Source organism: Somniosus microcephalus, chromosome 26, assembly GCF_052327205.1.
Source record: "Somniosus microcephalus isolate GS21.2 chromosome 26, FLI_Smic_1.0, whole genome shotgun sequence".
NCBI lineage: Eukaryota > Metazoa > Chordata > Chondrichthyes > Squaliformes > Somniosidae > Somniosus > Somniosus microcephalus.
In genome coordinates this window covers 7,839,721-7,863,843 of record NC_141012.1, presented here as the reverse complement: position 1 = coordinate 7,863,843, position 24,123 = coordinate 7,839,721, and the positions used below count along the sequence as shown (strand labels likewise).

Genomic DNA, 24,123 nt, shown 5'->3' with positions numbered 1-24,123 from the left:
ACTCCGTCCAAGTGGATTTTTTTTTTAAAGATGTTCTGATTGTTCACAACCTCGGCGTCCTAACTGGCCCTGAGTTGAGCTTTCAACCCAATATTCTCTCCATCACTAAGACCGCCTACATCCACCCTCATAACATCGTCCGTCTCCGCCCTTGCCTCAGCCCATCTACTGCTGAAACCCTCATCCATGCCTCTGATACCTACAGTCTCAACTATTCCAACGCTCTCCTGGCCAACCTCACAACTTCCACCCTCCGTAAACTTGAGGTCATCCAAAACTCGGCCGCCCCGTGTCCTAACTCGCATCAAGTCCCATTCGCCCATCGCCCACTGCCCTCGCTGACCAACGTTGGCTCCCGGTCCGGCAACGCCTCGATTTAAAAATTCTTATCCTTGTTTTCAAATCCCTCCATGTCCTCGCCCTCCCTATCTCTGTAACCCTCCTTCAGCCAACAACCCTCCAGAATTCTGCATCACTCCCATTCTGGCTTCCCCGATTTCCTTCGCCCCACCATTGGCGGCCGTGCCTTCAGCTGCCTGGGCCTCGAGCTCTGGAATTCCCTCCCTAAACCTCTCCGCCTCTCTACCTCTCTCTCTTCCTTTAAAATGTTCCTTAAAACCAACCTCTTCAACTGCCCTAATATCTCCTCACGCGGCTCGATGTAAAATTCTGTCTGTTTACGCTCCTGTGAAGCACCTTGGGGCATTTTACTACGTTAAAGGCGCTATATAAATGCAAGTTGCTGATGTCACTACTAGCATCTGTGAAATATTCAATGTACAGGCTAACTACTTCCTTCTTGGCTCAGCTTATCACAGGTGAAACTCTAATAGGAGTGGCAGGCTGCACATCACACAAAAGCAAGCTTATCACGTCAAACTAGTTTGCCAACTTTTATTCAGCTGAAACTAAGGACACCAGTCCGTAGTCCTCACACAGTCTGTGAAGAGTCTCCAGCGCTGGGAATACCCAACAAGTCTTTGCGGTTCCTGAGTTTCATGTAAAACGTCGGAAGTGAAGTGAGATATTCCAGGCGTCGGGACTGTCTCTGAAACTACCTTGAAAACCAACAAAACCTCTGGAGCAGGAATGACTTCATTCCCAGTAGGTGCTTGTACTCTGTCTGGTGTCTAATACACTTGCAGCGCAAAATTCCTGGTTTAACAAAAAATGAGGCAATGGATTTTACTCCAAAATTCAGCGGGGTTTTGAAATGTGCGATTTCTGAAAATGGGAGTTCATTAGCAGGTCGCTACTTAAAGATAGAAATGTTCCATCTGCCATTGTGCATTAAATCAGGAACCGCTCTTTCTAAACTTAGTGTTTGCCGCAATGGATTTAGCTTCTGTGCACAGGAGAGAGTCTGTACACGGGATAGAGTCTGTGCTCAGGAGAGGGTCTGTACACAGGACAGAGTCTGTACACGGGATAGAGTCTGTGCTCAGGAGAGGGTCTGTACACAGGAGAGAGTCTGTACACGGGATAGAGTCTGTGCTCAGGAGAGGGTCTGTACACAGGATAGAGTCTGTACATGGGATAGAGTCTGTGCTCAGGAGAGAGTCTGTACACAGGATAGAGTCTGTACACGGGATAGAGTCTGTGCTCAGGAGAGGGTCTGTACACAGGATAGAGTCTGTACACGGGATAGAGTCTGTGAACAGGAGAGAGTCTGTGAACAGGAGAGAGTCTGTGAACAGGAGAGAGTCTGTACACGGGATAGAGTCTGTACACGGGATAGAGTCTGTGAACAGGAGAGAGTCTGTACACGGGATAGAGTCTGTGTTCAGGAGAGAGTCTGTGAACAGGATAGAGTCTGTGTTCAGGAGAGAGTCTGTACATGGGATAGAGTCTGTGTTCAGGAGAGAGTCTGTACATGGGATAGAGTCTGTGTTCAGGAGAGAGTCTGCACATGGGATAGAGTCTGTGTTCAGGAGAGAGTCTGTACACAGGATAGAGTCTGTGTTCAGGAGAGAGTCTGTACATGGGATAGAGTCTGTGTTCAGGAGAGAGTCTGTACATGGGATAGAGTCTGTGTTCAGGAGAGAGTCTGTACACAGGATAGAGTCTGTACACGGGATAGAGTCTGTACACGGGATAGAGTCTGTACACAGGATAGAGTCTGTACACAGGATAGAGTCTGTGTTCAGGAGAGAGTCTGTGAACAGGAGAGAGTCTGTACACAGGATAGAGTCTGTACACGGGATAGAGTCTGTACACGGGATAGAGTCTGTACACGGGATAGAGTCTGTACACAGGATAGAGTCTGTACATGGGATAGAGTCTGTGCTCAGGATAGAGTCTGTACATGGGATCGAGTCTGTGTTCAGGAGAGAGTCTGTGAACAGGAGAGAGTCTGTACACAGGATAGAGTCTGTACATGGGATAGAGTCTGTGAACAGGAGAGAGTCTGTACACAGGATAGAGTCTGTGCTCAGGAGAGAGTCTGTACATGGGATAGAGTCTGTGCTCAGGATAGAGTCTGTACACAGGAGAGAGTCTGTACACGGGATAGAGTCTGTGAACAGGAGAGAGTCTGTACACAGGATAGAGTCTGTACACGGGATAGAGTCTGTGAACAGGAGAGAGTCTGTACACAGGATAGAGTCTGTGCTCAGGAGAGAGTCTGTACATGGGATAGAGTCTGTGTTCAGGAGAGAGTCTGTACATGGGATAGAGTCTGTGTTCAGGAGAGAGTCTGTACACAGGATAGAGTCTGTGTTCAGGAGAGAGTCTGTACATGGGATAGAGCCTGTGCTCAGGAGAGAGTCTGTACACAGGATAGAGTCTGTACACGGGATAGAGTCTGTACACGGGATAGAGTCTGTACACGGGATAGAGTCTGTACACGGGATAGAGTCTGTGCACAGGAGAGAGTCTGTGAACAGGAGAGAGTCTGTACACGGGATAGAGTCTGTACATGGGATAGAGTCTGTACATGGGATAGAGTCTGTACACAGGATAGAGTCTGTGAACAGGAGAGAGTCTGTACACAGGATAGAGTCTGTGCTCAGGAGAGAGTCAGTACACGGGATAGAGTCTGTGAACAGGAGAGAGTCTGTACACAGGATAGAGTCTGTGCTCAGGAGAGAGTCTGTACACAGGATAGAGTCTGTGTTCAGGAGAGAGTCTGTGCTCAGGAGAGAGTCTGTACACAGGATAGAGTCTGTGTTCAGGAGAGAGTCTGTGAACAGGAGAGAGTCTGTACGCGGGATAGAGTCTGTGCTCAGGAGAGGGTCTGTACACGGGATAGAGTCTGTACACAGGATAGAGTCTGTACACGGGATAGAGTCTGTGCACAGGAGAGAGTCTGTGTTCAGGAGAGAGTCTGTACACGGGATAGAGTCTGTACACAGGAGAGAGTCTTTACATGGGATAGAGTCTGTACACAGGATAGAGTCTGTACACGGGATAGAGTCTGTACACAGGATAGAGTCTGTACACGGGATAGAGTCTGTGCTCAGGAGAGAGTCTGTACACAGGATTAGAGTCTGTACACAGGATAGAGTCTGTGCACAGGATAGAGTCTGTACACAGGATAGAGTCTGTACACAGGATAGAGTCTGTACACAGGATAGAGTCTGTACACAGGATAGAGTCTGTACACAGGAGAGAGTCTGTACACAGGAGAGAGTCTGTACACGGGATAGAGTCTGTGTTCAGGAGAGAGTCTGTACACGGGATAGAGTCTGTGCTCAGGAGAGAGTCTGTACACAGGATTAGAGTCTGTACACAGGATAGAGTCTGTACACAGGATAGAGTCTGTACACAGGATAGAGTCTGTACACAGGAGAGAGTCTGTACATGGGATAGAGTCTGTACACAGGATAGAGTCTGTACACAGAATAGAGTCTGTACACAGGATAGAGTCTGTACACAGGAGAGAGTCTGTACACAGGATAGAGTCTGTACACAGGATAGAGTCTGTACACAGGATAGAGCCTGTACACAGGATAGAGTCTGTACACAGGAGAGAGTCTGTACACAGGATAGAGTCTGTACATGGGATAGAGTCTGTACATGGGATAGAGTCTGTACACAGGATAGAGTCTGTACACGGGATAGAGTCTGTACACAGGAGAGAGTCTGTGTTCAGGAGAGAGTCTGTACACAGGAGAGAGTCTGTACACAGGAGAGAGTCTGTACACAGGAGAGAGTCTGTACACAGGATAGAGTCTGTACACGGGATAGAGTCTGTGCTCAGGAGAGAGTCTGGGCTCAGGAGAGAGTCTGTACATGGGATAGAGTCTGTACACAGGATAGAGTCTGTACACAGGAGAGAGTCTGTACACGGGATAGAGTCTGTGCTCAGGAGAGAGTCTGTACACAGGATAGAGCCTGTACACAGGATAGAGTCTGTACACAGGAGAGAGTCTGTACACAGGATAGAGTCTGTACACAGGATAGAGTCTGTACACAGGAGAGAGTCTGTACACAGGATAGAGTCTGTACACAGGATAGAGTCTGTACATGGGATAGAGTCTGTGCTCAGGAGAGAGTCTGTACACAGGATAGAGTCTGTACACGGGATAGAGTCTGTGCTCAGGAGAGAGTCTGTACACAGGATAGAGTCTGTACACGGGATAGAGTCTGTGCTCAGGAGAGAGTCTGTACACGTGACTAGTTTATACATCACTGCTCCCCACTCAGGCTTCAAGTTAAAATAACAGATTGTGTTGCGATTACACCATATTTAAAGGGAACCCACTGGTTTGGGGCAGGGGTCCTTGCTACCTGCAAATTAAAATTGCAGTTGGTCAGATTGAGGCGGTTAAATCTCCCCCCCAACACTCCATTTTAACCCCCTCACCCCCCAGCTTGGTTTCCACCAGGCTGGGGTGGCGGGGGTGGCGGGAGGTGTGTGGTTAAAATCGGAGCCAGGGTACAATTCGTGTCCTGATCCCTCGGCCCCAGGGGTTGGGTCAAGTGTTGGGTCACTGGTGAGTGTGGTTTCAAAAGCTGTGCGTTGAGTATATTCTAAGGCTGAGATCGATAGATTTTTGGACTCTAGGGGAATCAAGGGATATGGGGATCGGGCGGGAAAGTGGAGTTGATGAGCCATGATCTCATTGAATGGTGGAGCAGGCTCGAGGGGCCGAATGGCCTAATCCTGCTCCTAATTCTTATGTTGTTATGTGTGCCTGTGGTACATGAGCAGGTGGTGGCGACAGATGGAATCACATTGGAGCACGGCCTTTGGGACATTCCAATCTGTGTGTGTTGTCTGAGGTGTAATTATTGGAAGTTGTTCTGTGATTTATGGTAGCTCTCTGCAGGTGAATGTTTGCTCATAATTGGTGTGCTGTGATTTAACCCGTAACTTTTTTCGAAGCCATTTGTACCTATCCATACTTACCAAAACCTTAGCCGTGGCTCAGTGGGTAGCACTCTCGCACCAATGGGTCAGAAGGTTTTGGGTTTGATCCCCACTGCAGAGACATGAGCACATAATCCAGGCTGACACTCCAGTGCTGTACTGAGGGAGCACCGCACTGTCGGAGGGGCAGTACTGAGGGAGCACCGCACTGTCGGAGGGGCAGTACTGAGGGAGTGCTGCACTGTCGGAGGGGCAGTACTGAGGGAGTGCCGCACTGTCGGAGGGGCAGTACTGAGGGAGCGCCGCAATGTCGGAGGGGCAGTACTGAGGGAGCGCCGCACTCTCGGAGGGTCAGTACTGAGGGAGTGCTACACTGTCGGAGGGGCAGTACTGAGGGAGTGCTGCACTGTCGGAGGGGCAGTACTGAGGGAGTGCCGCACTGTCGGAGGGGCAGTACTGAGGGAGCGCCACACTGTCGGAGGGGCAGTACTGAGGGAGTGCTGCACTGTCGGATGGGCAGTACTGAGGGAGCACTGCACTGTCGGAGGGGCAGTACTGAGGGAGTGCTGCACTGTCGGAGGGGCAGTACTGAGGGAGTGCCGCACTGTTGGAGGGGCAGTACTGAGGGAGCGCCGCACTGTCGGAGGGGCAGTACTGAGGGAGTGCTGCACTGTCGGAGGGGCAGTACTGAGGGAGTGCCGCACTGTCGGAGGGGCAGTACTGAGGGAGCACCGCGCTGTCGGAGGGACAGTACTGAGGGAGCGCCGCAATGTCGGAGGGGCAGTACTGAGGGAGCGCCGCAATGTCGGAGGGGCAGTACTGAGGGAGCGCCGCACTGTCAGAGGGGCAGTACTATGGGAGTGCCGCACTGTCGGAGGGGCAGTACTGAGGGAGCGCCGCAATGTCGGAGGGGCAGTACTGAGGGAGCGCCGCAATGTCGGAGGGGCAGTACTGAGGGAGCGCCGCACTGTCAAAGGGGCAGTACTATGGGAGTGCCGCACTGTCGGAGGGGCAGTACTGAGGGAGCGCCGCAATGTCGGAGGGGCAGTACTGAGGGAGCGCCGCACTGTCAGAGGGGCAGTACTGAGGGAGCACCGCACTGTCGGAGGGGCAGTACTGAGGGAGCGCCGCACTGTCGGAGGGGCAGTACTGAGGGAGCGCCGCACTGTCGGATGGGCAGTACTGAGGGAGCGCTGCACTGTCGGAGGGGCAGTACCGAGGGAAGGCCGCAATGTCAGATGGGCAGTACTGAGGGAGCGCCGCACTGTCGGAGGGGCAGTACCGAGGGAAGGCCGCAATGTCGGAGGGTCAGTACTGAGGGAGTGCTGCACTGTCGGAGGGGCAGTGCTGAGGGAGCACTGCACTGTCGGAGGGGCAGTACTGAGGGAGCGCTGCACTGTCGGAGGGTCAGTACTGAGGGAGCGCCGCACGTCGGAGGGTCAGTACTGAGGGAGTGCTGCACTGTCGGAGGGGCAGTGCTGAGGGAGCACTGCACTGTCGGAGGGGCAGTACTGAGGGAGCGCCGCACTGTCGAAGGGGCAGTACTGAGGGAGCGCCGCACGTCGGAGGGGCAGTACTGAGGGAGCGCCGCACTGTCGGAGGGGCAGTACTGAGGGAGCGCCGCACTGTCGAAGGGGCAGTACTGAGGGAGCGCCGCACTCTCGGAGGGTCAGTACTGAGGGAGTGCTACACTGTCGGAGGTGCCGTCTTTCTATGAGACGTTAAACTGAGGCCCCGTCTGCCCTCTCCGGTGGACGTTAAAGATCCCATGATTCGATTTTGAAGAAGAGCAGGGGAGCTCACCCCGGTGTCCTGGGCCAATATCTTTCCCTCAAACTCAACATCACTAAAAAACAGATGATCTAATCATTATCACATTGCTGTTTGTGGGACCTTGCTGTGCACAAATTGGTTGCTGTGTTTCCTACATTACAATAGTGACTACACTTCAAAAAGTAATTTATTGGCTGTAAAGTGCTTTGGGACATCGTGAGGTTGTGACAGGCGCTATAGAAATGCAAATCTTGCGTGGGTTAGGCCAACATCCTGAAGCTTCGTTCCATTGTCTCTGGGGCTTTCTCATTTGCAGATTTACCGATGCTATTTGCTTCCTTCCATTGCTCAAGTTGGTTGTGCAGAACCCGTGACAGGGTAAATACCGCAATATCTGGGAGAGATTACATGGGGTGCTGCATTCCTCTGGTTTAAACAGCCTCCCCGAATTGTCAAAAACAAAATGCAGCCTTTACGACGTAACCATGGTGCTAGTAAAGGGGTATTAATTTAATGGGAGAGTGGAAAATTGGATTAAAAACTGGTTGGAAGGGAAGAAAGTTTTGGAGTTAAGGGCTGTGGTTAGGAGTGGGTGGCAGTGTCCCACAGGATTCAGTCTGGGACGGCTTCTGTTCAATATGCCCATCAATGATTTGGATATGGAGCTGGAGGAAGTGGGGTCCAAGTTTGCAAATGATACCAAAATAAGAGGCAGAGTAAATAATTCTGAGGACCAAAGGGGATATTGATTGGATAGAATGTGGCAGATGGAATTCAATGTCAGTAAATGTGAGTGGTGCATTTTGATTCAAAAATAAAGTAATAATTATAGTTTGATTGGGGGGAGGCTGCTTGAAGTGGATGAGCAGAGGAATTAGAGGATGCAAGTTCATAAGACATTCAAAGCACCACCTCAAGTGGATAAGACCATTAACAAAAAGCTAATGGAACAATGGGTTTTGTGGCAAGGAATATAAAACATGAAAGTCATGATGTAATGGTGAATCTGTATAAAACCTTAGTAAGACCACACTTGGAGCATTGCGTGCAGTTTTGGGCTCGACACTATAGGAAGGATGTTGAGGCAATAGAGAGGGTGCAGCACAGATTCACCAGGATGCTGCCCGGTCCGAGGAAATACAAAGAAAGACTTGGAAAAATTGAGGAGATTACAGGTGATTGTAAAATGATGCAGGGATGGGAGAGGGCAGATAGAAACAGACTGTGTCCAGTGGTTGAGGAGGTCTAGACATTCTGCTGGGTTTTCTGCGGTGAGTGTCTCACCTCCTGACTCCCCAAAGCCTTTCCACCATCTACAAGGCACAAGTAAGGAGTGTGATGGAATGCTCTCCACTTGCCTGGATGAGTGCAGCTCCAACAACACTCAAGAAGCTCGACACCATCCAGGACAAAGCAGCCCACTTGATTGGCACCCCATCCACCACCTTAAACATTCACTCCCTCCACCACCGGCGTACAATACTGGAAAGTGTGAGGTTATGCACTTTGGCAGGAAAAATCGTAGAGCAAGTTATTATCTTAATGGCAAGAAACTGGAAAGTACTGAAGTACAAAGGGATCTGGAAGTCCTGGTGCACGAAACTCAAAAGGTTAGTATGCAGGTGCAGCAAGTGATTAAGAAGGCCAATGGAATGTTGGCTTTCATTGCTAGGGGCTAGAATATAAAAATAGGGAGGTATTGCTTCAGTTGTACAAGGTATTGGTGAGACCGCACCTGGAATACTGCATACAGTTTTGGTGTCCATACTTAAGAAAAGACATACTTGCTCTCGAGTCAGTGCAAAGAAGGTTCACTCGGTTAATCCCGGGGATGAGGGGATGGACATATGAGGAGTGATTGAGTAGATTGGGACTGCTCATTGGAGTTCAGAAGAATGAGAGGCGGTCTTATTGAAACATATAAGATTGTGAAGGGGTTGGATCGGGTGGATGCGGGGAGAATGTTCCCGATGATGGATGAAACTAGGACTAGGGGGCATATTCTTAGAATAAGGGGCTGCTCTTTCAAAACTGAGATGAGGAAGAACTACTTCACTCAGAGGGTGGTAGGTCCATGGAATATGCTGCCCCAAAAAGCTGTAGAAGCTACATCATTACATAAATTTTAAACAGAAATAGACAGTTTCCTAGAAGTAAAGGGAATTAAGGGTTACGGGGAGCGGGCAGGAATTTGGACATGAGTCTAGGTTCGGATCGGTCATGGCCCTGTGGGTAGCGGAGCGGGCCCAGGGGCCGTGTAGCCTGATCCTGCTCCTATTTCGTGTGTCTAATTCTGCTAGATTCAGGAGATGGTTCTGTGATAGTAGATTGGCGGTTAGGATCAGATCAGCCATGATCTTATTGAATGGCGGAGCAGGCTCGAGGGGCCGATTGGCCTACTCCTGCTCCTATTTCTTATGTTCTTATGTTACCATGGCTGCAGTGTGTACCATCTACAAGATGCACTGCAGCAACTCGCCAAGGCTTCTTCAGCAGCACCTCCCAAGCCCGCGACCTCTTCCACCTAGAAGGACAAGGGCAGCAGATGCATGGGAACACCACCACCTCCAAGTTCCCCTCCAAGTCACACACCATCCTGACTTGGAAGTATATCGCCATTCCTTCATCGCTGGGTCAAAATCCTGGAACTCCCTCCCTAACAGCACTGTGGGAGTACCCTCACCACACGGACTGCAGCGGTTCAAGAAGGTGGCTCACCACCACCTTCTCAAGGGCAACTAAGGATGGGCAATAAATGCTAGCCTTGCCAGCGACACCCACAGACCATGAATGAATAAAAAAATAGATACAAGATTGAGATTTAGGACAGAGAGCAGGAGAAACTTTTTTTTTTAACACAGAGGCTTGTGAGGTGGCGGAGTGCACGACCAAAGTTAATGATTGAAGCAGAGACCATGTCAACATTTAAGAATAGGTTTGATAGAAGGTTGAGGGAAAAGGGGGATAATGGAATATGGATACAGGATGGACACATGGGATTAGGAGACAGATTGTGTGGAAGAATTTCTACGTAATTCTATTTTATCCATGAATATTGTGTTTCATTGCTAACTATTATTCACAATCAAGAGATAGGGTCGACGTAGAGAAAATGTTTCCACTTGTAGGGGAAACCAGAACTAGGGGCCATAAATATAAGATAGTCACTAATAAATCCAATAGGGAATTCAGGAGAAACTTCTTTACCCAGAGAGTGGTGAGAATGTGGAACTCGCTACCACAGGGAGTGGTTGAGGCGAATAGTATAGATGCATTTAAGAGGAAGCTAGATAAACACATGAGGGAGAAAGGAATAGAAGGATAGGTTGATGGGTTTAGATGAAGAGGGGTGGGAGGAGGCTCATGTGGAGCATAAACACTGGCACGGACCTTTGGGGTTGAATGGCCTATTTCTGTGCTGTAAATACTTTGCAAAACACAGCCCCATCTGAGCGACATAGCCATCAGTCCATGTTTTCTGGCTGGTTGAATTGGACCATTAGCGGGTAAAAATGTTCCTCTGCAGAAAAAGTTTTTAGTGATGTTTTCCTCTGTCCACAGGAATCTCTGTGCTGTCCCAGGGCCCGGACTGGGAACCCAAATACCAGTCCAACCCATAGAGAATCTGTAAAAGCTGTTTGTAAATGCTTAGTACTCATTAGAGTACAGTCAATGAACAACAACAACAACTTGCATTTATATAGCACCTTTAATGTATTAAAACCACCCAAGGTGCTTCACAGGAGCATTATCAAACAAAATTTGACACCGAGGCACATAGGGAAGCATTAGGACAAGTGATGAGGCAGGTTATAAGTAGGGTCTTAAAGGAGGAGAGAGAGGAAAAGTGGAGAGATTTAGAAAGGAATTCAAGAGCTTAGAGAGCCGAAGGCAAGGCCCCTCCCTATCTATATAACCTCCTCCAGCCCTACAACCCTCCGAGAACTCTGCCTTCCTCCAATTCTGGCCAACATGCATTCCTGACTTCCTTCGTCCCACCATTGGCGGCCGTGCCTTCAGCTGCCTGGGCCCTAAGCTCTGGAATTCCCTCCCTAAACCTCTCCGCCTCTCTAACTCTCCTCCTTTAAGATGCTCCTTAAAAACTACCTCTTTGACCAAGCTTTAGGTCACCTGTCCTAATATCTCCTTGTGTGGCTCGGTGTCAAATGTTGCTCGATAACGCTCCTGTGAAGCACCTTGGGATGCTTTAGTTCGGTTAAAGGCGCTATATAAATGCAAGTTATTGTCGTTGTTGGCTGAATGCTGCCTTCGCGGGATCCCTTCGTGCAATGTAAAGGTGCCCAGATACAGGGAGTGTAGCCGGCTTCTCTATTAATGAGCGAACAGTGCACAGGTCACCAACTCTGATTGGACGTATTCCAAGAGGTTTCATCACATGACCTCCTGCTTCCAACTGGCCACGCCCCCACGCTCCCGTCATTGGTCGCCTAACGCATCAATCCTCGCGGCGACCCACCCACTGCAAAACGAAGAGACTCTTCCTTTACACGATTGAGTGATTCTTGACTGTCAGGGACAGGTACCGAAAATAATCAAAAAGGCTAACGAAATGCTGGCCTTTATATCTCGAGGACTAGAATACAAGCGGGTAGAAGTTATGCTGCAGCTGTACAAAACCCTGGTTAGACCACACCTGGAGCACGGTGAGCAGTTCTGGCACCACACCTTAGGAAGGATATATTGGCCTTGGAGGGAGTGCAGCGTAGGTTTACCAAAATGATACCCGGACTCCAAGGGTTAAATTACGAGGAGAGATTACACAAACTAGGGTTGTATACCCCGGAATTTTGGAGGTTAAGTTTTTGATCAAAGTTTTCAAGAAATTAAGGGGAACAGATAGGGTAGATAGAGAGAAACTATTTCCGCTGGTTGGGGAGTCTAAGACTAGGAGGCATAGTCTAAAAATGTCAGGAGTGAAATTAGGAAACACTTCTACACACAAAGGGTGGTAGAAGTTTGGAACTCTCTTCTGCAAACAGCAATTGATGCTAGAACAATTGTTAAATTTAAATCAGAGATCGATCGATTTTTGTTAACCAAAGGTATTAAGGGATATGGGGCAAAGGCAGGTATATGGAGTTGAGTTCACAGATCAGCCATGATCTCATTGAATGGCAGAATAGGCTCGAGGGGCTGAATGGCCTCCTCCTGTTCCTATGTCCCTTCCTATAAAGACTGTCAGTCAAACATTCTTTTTTTTAACGCCCTTATGATTTTGCTGGCAGCCGTGTCCTGGAGATTATCTTTAATTCTTTGGAGACTCCAGGACAATCTGGCAGGATTTAAGGAGGGATATACTCGCATTGGAGGCAGTTCAGAGAAGGTTCACGAGGTTGATTCCGGAGATGAAAGGGTTGTCTTATGAAGAAAGGTTGAGCAGATTGGGCCTATACTCATTGGAGTTTAGAAGAATGAGAGGTGATCTTATTGAAACAAAATGGGGGGAAAATTGAGTCGCGCCCCCTTTGGGATGCTAACTTCAGTAGCGCCCAAAAAAAATTAGCGCCCCCGCAGCCAAAATTTAGTGGTGGGCGCTACTGGAAGCGCCCCACTTCCCTCTTGGGGCACTGCAAGGGAATATCGCGGCGCTACGTGCCGCGGTACTGCAGGCCTTCCTCCACTTCTTAAAGGGGAGGGGCCTAGCGCAGCGCGACCCGGGGCCCAGCTGGGTCCAATTTGTCGAGGAACCAATCAGAGATCAGGCCATCTTAGACTGGGTATTATGTAACGAGAAAGGATTAATTAGCAATCTTGTTGTACGAGGCCCCTTGGGTCGGAGCGATCATAATATGAACAAATTCTTCATTAAGATGGAGAATGAAGTAGTTGACTCAGAGACTAGGGTCCTAAATTTAAATAAAGGAAACTACGATGGTCTGAGGCGCGAGTTGGGTACGTTTGATTGGGGAATGTCACTCAAAGGGTTGGCGGTGGATAGGCAATGGCAAACATTCAAAGACCGCATGGATGAACTACAGAAAATGTTCATCCCAGTTTGGCACAAAAATAAAACAAAAAAGGTGACTCAACCGTGGCTAACAAGGGAAATTAGGGATAGCATAAGATCCAAGGAGAGGACATATAAATTGGCCAGAAAAAGCAATAATCCTGAGGATTGGGAGCAATTTAGGATTCAACAAAGGAGGACAAAGGGATTAATTAAGAAGGGGAAAATAGAATATGAGAGTAAGCTTGCAGGGAACATAAAAATTGACTGTAAAAGCTTTTATAGATATGTGAAGAGAAAACGATTGGTGAAGTCAAGCGTAGGTCCCTTGCAGTCAGAATCAGGGGAATTTATAAAGGGGAACAAAGAAATGGCAGACCAACTAAATACATATTTTTGTTCTGTCTTCACAAAGGAGGACACAAATAACCTCCCAGAGATGCCGGGGAACATAGGGTCTGATGAAAGGGAGGAACTGAAAGAAATCAGTATTTGTAGGGAAATGGTGTTAGGGAAATTGATGGGATTGAAGGCCGATAAATCCCAGGGCCTGATAATCTATATCCTAGGGTACTTAAGAAAGTGGCCCTAGAAATAGTAGATGCATTGCTGATCATCTTCCAACATTCGATGGAATCTGGAACAGTACCCATGGATTGGAGGGCAGCTAATGTTACCCCACTATTCAAAGAAGGTGGTAGAGAGAAAACAGGGAATTACAGACCGGTAAGCCTGACATCGGTAGTGGGGAAAATGCTAGAGTCCATTATAAAAGATGTAATAGCAGAGCACTTGAAAAACAGTGACAGGATCGGACAAAGTCAACATGGATTTACAAAAGGTAAATTGTGCTTGACTAATCTACTGGAATTTTTTGAGGATGTAACTGGTAAAATAGATAAGGGAGAACCAGTGGATGTGGTGTATCTGGACTTTCAGAAGGCCTTCGATAAGGTCCCGCATAAGAGATTAGCGTGTAAAGTTAAGGCACATGGGATTGGGGGCAAGGTATTGACTTGGATAGAGAACTGGTTGGCAGACAGAAAGCAAAGAGTTGGAATAAACGGGTCCTTTTCCGAGTGGCAGGCAGTGACTAGTGGGGTACCGCAGGGATCGGTCCTTGGACCCCAGCTATTCACAATATATATTAATGATCTAGACAAGGGAACTAGATGTAATATCTCCAAATTTGCAGACAACACAAAACTGGGTGGGCGTGTGTGCTGTGAGGAGGATGTTGAGAAACTCCAGGATGATTTGGACATGTTGGGTGATTGGGCAGAAACATGGCAGATGCAATATAATGTGGATAAATGTGAGGTTGTCCACTTTGGTGGCAAAAACAGGAAGGCAGATTATTATCTAAATGGCAATAGATTGGGAGAAGGGGAAGTGCAACGAGGCCTGGGTGTCCTTGTGCACCAGTCGCTGAAGGTAAGCATGCAGGTGCAGCAGGCGGTTAAGAAGGCAAATGGTATAGAAACATAGAAACATAGAAGATAGGAGCAGGAGTAGGCCATTCGGCCCTTCGAGCCTGCTCCGCCATTCAACGAGATCATGGCTGATCATCCAAACCCTAGCACCCGGTCCCTACACCGACAGCCATCCCACCCAAGCCCTATCCCCATAACCCCATAACCCATATGTTGGCCTTCGTAGCGAGAGAGTTTGAGTACAGGAACAAGGATGTCTTGCTGCAGTTATACAGGGCCTTGGTGAGACCACATCTTGAGTATTGTGTGCAGTTTTGGTCGCCTTATCTGAGGAAGGATGTTCTTGCCATGGAAGGAGTTCAGCGAAGATTCACCAGGCTGATACCTGGGATGGCAGGAATGGCGTATGAGGAGAGATTGGGTCAATTGGGCTTGTACTCGCTGGAGTTTAGAAGAATGAGAGGTGATCTCATTGAAACGTATAAAATTCTGACAGGACTGGACAGACTAGATGCAGGAAGGATATTCCCGATGGTCGGGGAGTCCAGAACCAGGGGACAAAGTCTAAGGATAAGGGGTAAGCCATTTAGGACTGAGATGAGGAGGAATTTCTTCACCCAGAGAGTGGTGAACCTGTGGAACTCTCTACCACAGAAGGCGGTGGAGGCTAATTCATTAAATATATTCAAGAAGGAGTTGGATATATTTCTTAAGGCTAAAGGGATCAAGGGATATGGGGAGAAAGCAGGGACAGGGTACTGAATTTGGATGATCAGCCATGATCTCATTAAATGGCGGAGCAGGCTCAAGGGGCCGAATGGCCTACTCCTGCTCCTATCTTCTATGTTTCTATGTTTCTACCAGGGATCGGAGTGCCGGCAAAAGAGCTCGGCACTCAAGAGAAGTGCCGGGCTCACGGAGCGCAGCCGGCACTCCGCGGGGGGTGCTTCACAGGAGGTCGGGGAGGGCAAAGCGGGCAGGTGCTGGCAGGCGGCTAGCAACAAAAATGGCCGCCCAGCACCTCCCCTTTAAATAGTGCTGCCCCGGCCACAGGTAGGTCCCCCTGACCCCGTTGGACATAGCGTCCGGCGGTAAGTCAGGGGGCGCTACCGAAGATCGCGAGCGGGGCGCTATGCATGGTGATGATGTCATCGCCGGTGGTGCAGCACTATGGGGCGCTCTCGGTTACCGCCGCCGCTAACCTCCCGCTGAATTTCGCGGGCGCTAGTTGCTTTGCACCCTGTTAGCGCCGTCTCAGGGCATTAACGGGAGGTGCAAAGCAACCGAATTTTTCCCCCATAAGATTCTGAGGGGTGCTCGACCGGGTAGTTGCTGAGAGGATGTTTCCCCTCGTGGGGGAATCTAGAACTAGGGGGGCATAGTTTCAGGTTAAGGGGTCGCCCATTTTAAACGGGATGAGGATGAATTTCTTTTCTCAGAGGGTCGTGAATCTTTGGAATTCTCTACCCCAGAGAGCTGTGGAGGCGGAGTCAGTGAATATATTCAAGGCGGAGATAGACCGATATTTGAGCTACGGGGAGTCAAGGGGTATTGGGAGAGAGCGGGAAAGTGGAGTTGTGGCCAAGATCAGATCAGCCATGATCTTATCGAATGGCGGAACAGGCTCGAGGGGCCGAATGGCCGACTCCTGCTCCTATTTCCTATGTTCTTATGATTGGCATTTGGCAACCCTACTCACACCCAAGGTGTGTTTATACAAAGACAAGCTGTGACACGGCAAGTATGTTGCTAATATATTTGTACGTTAACTCAGAGAAAGGTGTGTCCGATTGCATTGCAACAGAAGACAATGGCTAGTGTTGGTTCATTGCTGCAGTCAGAGCTCGTGTAAACTCCATAGGTCATAGGTTCAAGAACACTTGTACGGTTATGAATTGTTTGTCAGTGTTCTGGGTGTTTTGTTTGATGTTGGTGTTGCCAAGTTCATTATCCCCTGGGAGCCTTGTAACTCTGGTCAAATGTCAACCATTCGGAGTTTCTGCATACTGTAACATTTTTGGAAACTTTATACATGAACTAACAAAACTAACGAACTGTAAAGGCCATTGTTGCCCATTAGGATCTCAACTGGTTCCACACGTCCTGTTTGGGCATCATTCCTGCTTGGTAGCTGAGCGAGAAGCTTGGGACAGGAGATACGAAGGTCCAGTGAAGGAACAAGTCCTTCCATCTTCTGTCACCGTTGGCCATTGCGGGTTTATCTGCTCGCTCTGTCAGTTTGGCTCAGTCGGTAGCACTTCTCACCCTCTGAGTCAGAAGGTTGTGGGTTCACAGTCCCACTCCTGTGAATTGAGCACATAATCCAGGCTGACACTCTCAGTGCCAGTATCTGAGGGAGCCTCCGCTGCGCTGTCGGAGGCGCCGTCTTTGGGATGAGATGTTAAACCGAGGCCCCGCCTGCCCTCTAAGATGGATGTAAAATATCCCACAGCACTATTCAAAGAAGAGCAGGGGAGTTCTCCCCATTGTCCTGGCCAATGTTTATCCCTCAACCAACATCACTAAAAAATTGATTATCTGGTCAATATCACATAGCAGCTTGTGGGAGCTTGCTGCGCGCAAATTTTCTGCCACGTTTCCTACATTACAACAGTGACTACACTTCAAAAGTACTTCATTGGCTGTAAAGCGCTTTGAGACATTCGGAGGTCATGAAAGGTGCTATATAAATGCAAGTCCTTTCTTAGTGCAGGATAGAATACAGGAAGCAGAGTTTTGGCTGGGCTTAAGTTTGCAGAGGGTGGAGGACAGGAGGTGTCCAGGAGATCATTGGAAGAATCATGGATGGAGACGGTAAAGGTACAGATCAGGGTTTCAGCAACTGATGGGCTGAGGTAGTGGCGGAGGTGGGAGGTGTTAGGGAGGTGGGAGGTGTTAGGGAGGTGGGAGATTAGGGAGGTGGGAGGTGTTAGGGAGGTGGGAGATGTTAGGGAGGTGGGTGGTGTTAGGGAGGTGGGAGATTGGGCAGGTGGGAGATGTTAGGGAGGTGGGAGATTAGGGAGGTGGGAGATTGGGCAGGTGGGAAATGTTAGGGAGGTGGGAGATGTTAGGGAGGTGGGTGGTGTTAGGGAGGTGGGAGATGTTAGTGAGGTGGGAGGTGTTAGGGAGGTGGGAGATGTTAGGGAGGTGGGTGGTGTTAGGGAGGCGGGAGATTAGGGAGGTGGGAGATTAGGCAGGTGGGAGATGTTAGGGAGGTGGGAGATTAGGGAGGTGGGAGATTAGGGAGGTGGGAGGTGTTAGGGAGGTGGGAGATTAGGCAGGTGGGAGATGTTAGGGAGGTGGGAGATTAGGGAGGTGGGAGATTAGGGAGGTGGGAGGTGTTAGGGAGGTGGGAGATTGGGCAGGTGGGAGATGTTAGGGAGGTGGGAGATTAGGGAGGTGGGAGATGTTAGGGAGGTGGGAGATATTAGGGAGGTGGGAGATTAGGCAGGTGGGAGATTAGGGAGGTGGGAGATGTTAGTGAGGTGGGAGGTGTTAGGGAGGTGGGAGATGTTAGTGAGGTGGGAGGTGTTAGGGAGGTGGGAGATGTTAGGGAGGTGGGAGATTGGGCAGGTGGGAGATGTTAGGGAGGTGGGAGATTAGGGAGGTGGGAGATGTTAGTGAGGTGGGAGGTGTTAGGGAGGTGGGAGATGTTAGGGAGGTGGGAGATGTTAGGGAGGTGGGAGATTAGGGAGGTGGGAGATTTTAGGGAGGTGGGAGATGTTGGAGGTGGGAGATGTTAGGGAGGTGGGAGATGTTAGGGAGGTGGGAGATTAGGGAGGTGGGAGATTAGGGAGGTGGGAGTAGGCGTTCTTTGTGATGGAGAAGATAATAGGTCAGAAGTTCAGCTCCAGGTTGAATAGAAAGAAAGAACTTGCATTTATATAGCACCTTTCACAACCACAGGTGCTCTACAACCGGCGAAGTGCTTCTGAAGTGTCAAAATGTAGGAAACGCGGCCGCCAATTTGCGCACAGCAAGCTCCCACAAACATCAATGCGATAAATGATCAGTTAATCAGTTTTGGTGATGTTGGTTGAGGGATAAATATTGGCCCCAGGACACCGGGGAGAACTCCCCTGCTCTGCTTCCAAAAGTGGCTGTGGGATATTTTACGTCCACCCGAGAGAGCAGACGGGGCCTTGGTTTAATGGCTGATCTGAAGGTGGGCACCTCTGACAGTGCAGCACTCCCTCAGTACCGCACTGAAGGTAGGAGCCCCCTCCCTCTTCCAAATGGCACCAGGAGAAGGGAATGTCAAGTGGAAGCCCACTCTGCTAAAGAGCATGGTCGGATCTAAGAACTATCCAAGTCTCCTTAAGTTCTATCCACAGTACAGCAAGCCTCCCAATTGTTAACAGGAGGGCCCCGACTGCTCTCTCAGGTGAATGCAGAAGATCCCATTGCACTATTGGAAGAAAAGCAGGGGAGTTCACCCCAGTTCAAAAACTGGATTAGTGCCTTTGTGACCAACTTGCGGCCTGTCCCTTTAAGCGTGTCGGCCTATGAAACAGCACAGTGAAACTCCGTGAGCTATTTAAATGGCCGACAGCCTGTGGTGATTATTCTTTATGTTTAGTAAGAAGTATTGTGATTGGTTGTTTGTTTCCTGCCTTGGGATATATGCTGTAATCTCATTGGTAGTTGATGTCATGTGATTTGTGGTGGCCATCTTAAATTCATTTCTTTCCAGCCTTTAGTTGGGACTGGGTGTTGAAAGATGTGCTACAGGATTTTTAAGTTAATAAAGCCTAGATTAGAAAGGCAAATCTATTCTTTATTTCAATTTATTAACTTTATGTCAGAATGGAGCGATATCTTCAACCAGAATGATTCAATGTTGACCCTAATTCTGCAGGAGTGGATGATAAATGGAAACACTGGTATTGTACATTTAAAAACTTTTTGGGCGTGTTGGATCAAGAATCTCTAAATAAGCTGAATATGCTGATCAACTACATTGCTCCGGATGTGTATAAGTATATTTTGGACTGTAAAACTTACGAAGTGGCTATTTCTACATTGGAAAAGATTTTTGTTAAACCAAAGAATGAGGTATTTGCACGTCACCTTCTATCTGCCCGTAGGCAGCAGGTGGGAGAATCTTTGGATACTTATTTACAAGCACTTCGGTGCCTTAGTGTTAACTGTAATTATAAGGCCATGACGGCTGAAGAATATAAGGAAGAATCGGTACGGGATGCTTTTATTAATGGATTACTGTCTAGATCAATTCGTCAGCGGTTGTTAGAAAATAAGACTTTGGATCTTAAGAGTGCTTTTGAGCAAGCTTCTACATTGGATGTGGCTCAGAGAAGTTCGGATTCTTATGCTCTTTTTAATCGGCCTGTGACTGTGGTTTCGGCAGTTCCGGATGAAAAGGAATTATGTGGACTTAATAGGAGTGGTTTACTAGATTCTGAAACAGTTTCTACTTCAGCGGCTGTTGCCTCTAGGATTCAGAAGTGTTATTTTTGTGGGAACGTCCGGCACCCTCGTCTGAAGTGTCCTGCTCGGGAGGCTGTGTGTAGTAAATGCGGCAAGAGAGGTCATTACGCACGTGTGTGTAAATCATCAGGTTCAATTACCTCCTCTGTGACTATTCAGCCTTTAGATAGGGCGTTTATTGCATCAATTTCTGCTGCATTTGCTCATGGCCTAAACAAAGCTATAGTTACGGCCCAAGTTAATGGGTTGGAAGTGAAGGCCCTTATAGATACGGGCAGTACCGAGAGTTTTATAAGTCTTCAGTTTGCAAAGGAGAAGCATTTGAAAATTTCGCCTGTTTCCTATCAGGTGTGTATGGCTCAGACAACTCTCACTTCACAAGTAGCTGGTTGTTGCCTTGTGAAATTGATTCTTCTAGGTAATACGTATACTGATATATGCCTATCTGTTTTGCCTAATCTCTGTGCGGATATTTTGATTGGTCATGATGTGCTTCAGTTACACGAGTCTCTCAGTCTTTCATTTGGAGGGACTAAGCCACCTTTATCTATTTGTGGATTAACCTCTTTATCCATTTCTCCATTATCACTTTTTTCCAATTTGATGCCGGATTGTAAGCCAATTGCTACCAAGTCAAGAAGGTATAGCAGTCAGGATAGAGAATTTATTAATTCTGAAGTTCAACGTCTCTTATTGGAAGGAATCATTGAACCTAGTTGTTCGCCTTGGCGGGCACAGGTAGTTGTCACGACTAACGAGAGACATAAGAAACGAATGGTGATAGACTATTCCCAAACTATTAATAGGTATACTCAATTAGATGCGTACCCTTTGCCTAAGATTGATGAGCTTATCAATAAAGTATCTCAGTATAAGGTTTTTAGCACTATTGACCTAAAGAGTGCTTATCATCAGATTCCTATTGTTAAGAAGGATCAACCATATACGGCCTTTGAGGCTGGTGGAAAGCTGTATCAGTTTTGCCGAATACCATTTGGTGTTACTAATGGTGTTGCTTGTTTTCAACGGGCAATGGATGCTTTTATAAGTGATAACTCTCTCTCTGACACCTTTTCATACTTAGATGGCATCACGGTGTGTGGCAAATCAAGGATGGAGCATGATTCTAATTTAGAAAGATTCCTTCAAGCTGCGGAAAAAGTTGGTTTAACTTTCAATAAAGAGAAGTGTACCTTTTCGACCACTGAGGTAAATCTACTGGGGTACATTATCTCGGGAAACAAGATTAAACCAGACCCAGAACGTCTGCGACCATTGATTGATTTACCTTGTCCTACTAATTCTAAGGCTTTGCAACGAGTTGTTGGACTGTTTTCTTACTATTCTAATTGGATTGCAAATTTTTCACAGAAGATCCGGCCTCTTATTCGGGTTACGACATATCCTCTATCATGGGAGGCCAGGACGTGTTTTGATAATTTTAAAAAGGATATCCTTGGAGCAGTTGTGCATTCTATTGGTGAGCAGGTTCCTTTTGTGATTGAGATGGACGCTTCTGATTTTGCAATTGGGGCTACTCTGAACCAAAATGGAAGACCTGTGGCCTTTTTCTCACATACCTTGAACAATAGTGAAAAAAGGCATTCTTCAATAGAGAAAGAGGCGTACATGCAATAGTAGAAGCACTGCGTAAATGGAGACATTATTTATCGGGGTGACATTTTACGTTGGTAACTGATCAAAAGTCTGTGTCCTTTATGTTTGATGTCAAACATTTTGGAAAGATTAAGAATGATAAAATAATGAGGTGGAGGATTGAGTTGGCATGTTACCATTTTGATATAGTTTATCGTCCGGGGAAGGATAATGTTGCTGCTGATGCGCTGTCGAGGGCTTATTGTTCTGTGATTCACGGAGATACGCTTATTAATCTTCACAATGCCTTATGCCATCCTGGGGTTACGAGGATGATACACTTTGTACGCAGTAAGAATTTGCCCTTTTCAGTTGAAGACGTCAAGCGGATGACTTCATCATGTTCTATCTGTGCTCGGTGTAAACCGAATTTCTTTAAGCCTCAACGAGCTCATCTTATAAAGGCTACTTCTCCTTTTGAACGTTTGAGCGTCGATTTTAAGGGGCCTCTTCCTTCAACTACTCAAAACCGATATATATTTACAGTTGTGGATGAGTTTTCAAGGTTCCCTTTTGCTTTTCCTTGCGCAGATGTATCAGCTGCTACAGTTATCAAATGTCTGACTCAACTTTTTGTCATCTTTGGGATGCCTGCGTATATCCATTCGGATCAGGGAAGTTCTTTTATGTCTTCCCAGTTGAAGGAATACCTTCAGAGTCGGGTAATTTCTACTAGCAGAACTACCCCGTATAATCCCCAGGGTAATGGACAGTGCGAACAATACAATGGGGTGATCTGGAAGGCAGTTATGTTGGCTTTGACATCCCGGAACCTTAAGAATACACAGTGGGAAATGGTACTGCCTGATGCCCTGCATTCCATTAGATCATTGCTTTCAACGGCTACTAATGTGACCCCCCATGAAAGGCTCTTTAACTATCCGCGGAGATCTACTACAGGATATTCGGTACCTTCATGGCTTACTATGCAGGGATCTGTGCTGCTTCGACACCATGTTAGATTGTCAAAATATGATCCTTTAGTGGAGGAGGTGGAGCTGTTGGAGGCAAATTCCCAATATGCTCATATTCGATTCCAAGATGGGAAAGAAAGTACCATTTCAATTAAAGACTTGGCTCCTTGTGGTGGCCAGCCCTCTTCTGAGGATATTAACAATAGTCATGATTCAGATAATGTGGATGCTGTTACAGATACTACGAATATTTCCAATCCGACTGCAGATAATTATACTTCTATTAGTCAGCCCTCGATGGATGTTCATGACCGTCCCAGTTTACCTCCTGATGGGATTTCTAATCCGGAAACCGTTGAAAATCGGGATATGGATAGCCTTCCTGCAGAAGATACTTTTGTGTCTCCTGGTGTGGGAGGGCAAGGAATTTCACCAAGGTTAAGAAGGTCGACACGAACAAGATATCCGGTCGACCGATTGAAAATGGACTTTTAAATTGATAGTAATGTTTTAAAATTGTTGAAATATTATATTATATTGTTTTAGTTGAGAGATACTTAATACTTATGTGCAATGTTACTATTTGTTGTTGCTCACTTAGTATTGTGTCATGTTGAATAGTTTTATTTTGTCTGTACATAGTTTTAGTTGTAAATAATTAATTATAAATTGTAAAGGTTATTTAGGTTGGAGTATATTTTAAAAGGAGGGGTGAATGTGGTGATTATTCTTTATGTTTAGTAAGAAGTATTGTGATTGGTTGTTTGTTTCCTGCCTTGGGATATATGCTGTAATCTCATTGGTAGTTGATGTCATGTGATTTGTGGTGGCCATCTTAAATTCAGTTCTTTCCAGCCTTTAGTTGGGACTGGGTGTTGAAAGATGTGCTACAGGATTTTTAAGTTAATAAAGCCTAGATTAGAAAGGCAAATCTATTCTTTATTTCACAGCCTACACCTGATCTGCAACCACCTGAAGTGGAAGAAGCCCTCACTCTCGGGGGAATATGACTCAACGACCTCACATATATAATAATTTAAATACTAACATCTGTTTGAGGTGTGACAGAGCAGCCCTATCCTGACTGGAGACCAGAGGTGCTAACACGGTGCAGCCCCAGGGTAACGGGTCAACTTTTGTTCTGCTTTGCGCCCCTAAAACAGGCAAGCACGGTGGGGCTGGTGGGGGGGGGGGTGGGGGCAGAAAGAAAACTAATCATTCCTAGTGTCTTTATAGTGACCGTTTCTGTAAATGAAAAAAAAGGCCTTCCATTTATATTGCACCTTTCACGACCTCAGGACGTCCCAAAGCCTTTTACAGCCAATGACGTTCTTTTGAAGTGTCTTAATCCTGCCAATTTATGCACAGTAAGCTCCCACAAACAGCATCGTGATAATGACCAGATAATCAGTTTTTAGTGATGTTGGTTGAGGGATAAATATTGGCCCCAGGACACCGGGGAGAACTCCCCCATCCCTTCTTAAAAATGGGATCTCTTACCTGACAGGTCAGACGGGGTTTGGTTTAACATCTCATCTGAAAAACAGCACCTCTGACAGTGCAGCACTCCCTCAGTACTGACCCTCCGACAGTGCAGCGCTCCCTCAGTACTGCCCC

General features: G+C 47.5%; 1 protein-coding gene across 1 annotated transcript in view; it reads left to right on the top strand.

Annotated features, from left to right (window-relative positions):
- The first annotated feature begins 889 nt into the window (after window positions 1-889).
- Window positions 890-24,123, top strand: part of LOC147100252 (transmembrane protease serine 2-like) — a 95,945-nt gene continuing 72,711 nt past the window's right edge. The window contains exon 1 of the mRNA XM_085967755.1: window positions 890-1,104. Within this exon, the coding sequence (XP_085823881.1) occupies window positions 1,090-1,104 (15 nt within the window). The 5' untranslated portion in view covers window positions 890-1,089. The remainder of the gene's footprint in view (window positions 1,105-24,123) is intronic.